Below are 1,083 nucleotides of genomic sequence, written 5' to 3'. Positions count from 1 at the left end.
ATTACATGCATCTTGAAAGAGATTGGATTTATTTTTTTCAAACTGGAAGAAGAATGGATAGGATTGAGTAAGATTGGAAAGAATATAATGAAAAATACTATTATTTGATTTAATAAAAAACTGGGAAATTTCTGTACTAAAACAGACTGGTTTTAGAATGGACTTTATTGAAAGTGTAGTTTAATTCTGACATTCAGAAATTATGGATTATGTGCCATTTTAATAGAGTGTATTTTTCATCTGATTTCGGCAATATGAGTATAATGTTACAAAAGTGATCAGATCACCTGGGGTGATTCATAAAAGGGGAAACGGCATTGCCTGAACAAATTGGTATTGTTTTACAGTAAAAGCCTTCTTCAAATGAAGACTTTAATTACACATATTATTTCTTACTAAGTATTTAGTCATTTGCATGCAAGTACAATGTGTAGTAGCAAGCAAAAGATTTCCCTTTTCTGAGATTTTAGAAATAAAATGTGAATCAATCGAGCTGATTAGATTAATATATTAAGCTTGTTGTCTCAAAACTACCTGTGTCCTGTGTGTAATGGTCATCTAATGTTTTTAGGTTGTCAGTCCCCAAGCTTTTGCTTGGCTATCTCAACTCCGTCATCGGTGGGAGGACACTCAGAAACACTGCTTTGTTAATATTTGTGATGCTCAGTTCCAGTATTTCTATGAATATTTAGGAAACAGTCCTCGGCTAGTGATCACTCCTCTAACAGACAGGTAAAAATGTTTGAATTAAATGGGACCAAAAAAGCTAAAAAAGTGCCCAGGCATGCGTAAAGATGTGGGAGATTAAAAAGAAAGGAATGAGAGAAAATGGTGAACAAATTGGGAAACTGTATGAAAGTGTGTAAATGAATAAATTAAGTAACATAGTGAACGTTGATTTTACTTAGAAATAAGTAAAATAGAACAAAATTAGAGAAGCAGAATGACAGACGCTGTACAGTATACAAATCATGAAATCATGATCAGATTAATATGGCTCAAGGCAGCACCTTTGATCACTAAATCTATTCTCTCTGGTTATCCATGGCTAACATCCTGATGTCAAGATTTGTAACCAGGGCC

The 1,083-nt window shown here is 33.4% G+C and overlaps 1 protein-coding gene across 1 annotated transcript in view; it reads left to right on the top strand.

Annotated features, from left to right (window-relative positions):
• Window positions 1–1,083, top strand: part of DNAH11 (dynein axonemal heavy chain 11) — a 307,848-nt gene that overhangs the window by 100,044 nt on the left and 206,721 nt on the right. The window contains exon 30 of the mRNA XM_019651988.1: window positions 572–732. Coding sequence (XP_019507533.1) covers window positions 572–732 — 161 coding nt within the window. The remainder of the gene's footprint in view (window positions 1–571; window positions 733–1,083) is intronic.

Source organism: Hipposideros armiger, unplaced genomic scaffold, assembly GCF_001890085.2.
Source record: "Hipposideros armiger isolate ML-2016 unplaced genomic scaffold, ASM189008v1 scaffold_171, whole genome shotgun sequence".
In the NCBI taxonomy this organism is placed as follows: Eukaryota; Metazoa; Chordata; class Mammalia; order Chiroptera; family Hipposideridae; genus Hipposideros; species Hipposideros armiger.
This window is presented reverse-complemented; position numbering and strand designations above follow the sequence as displayed.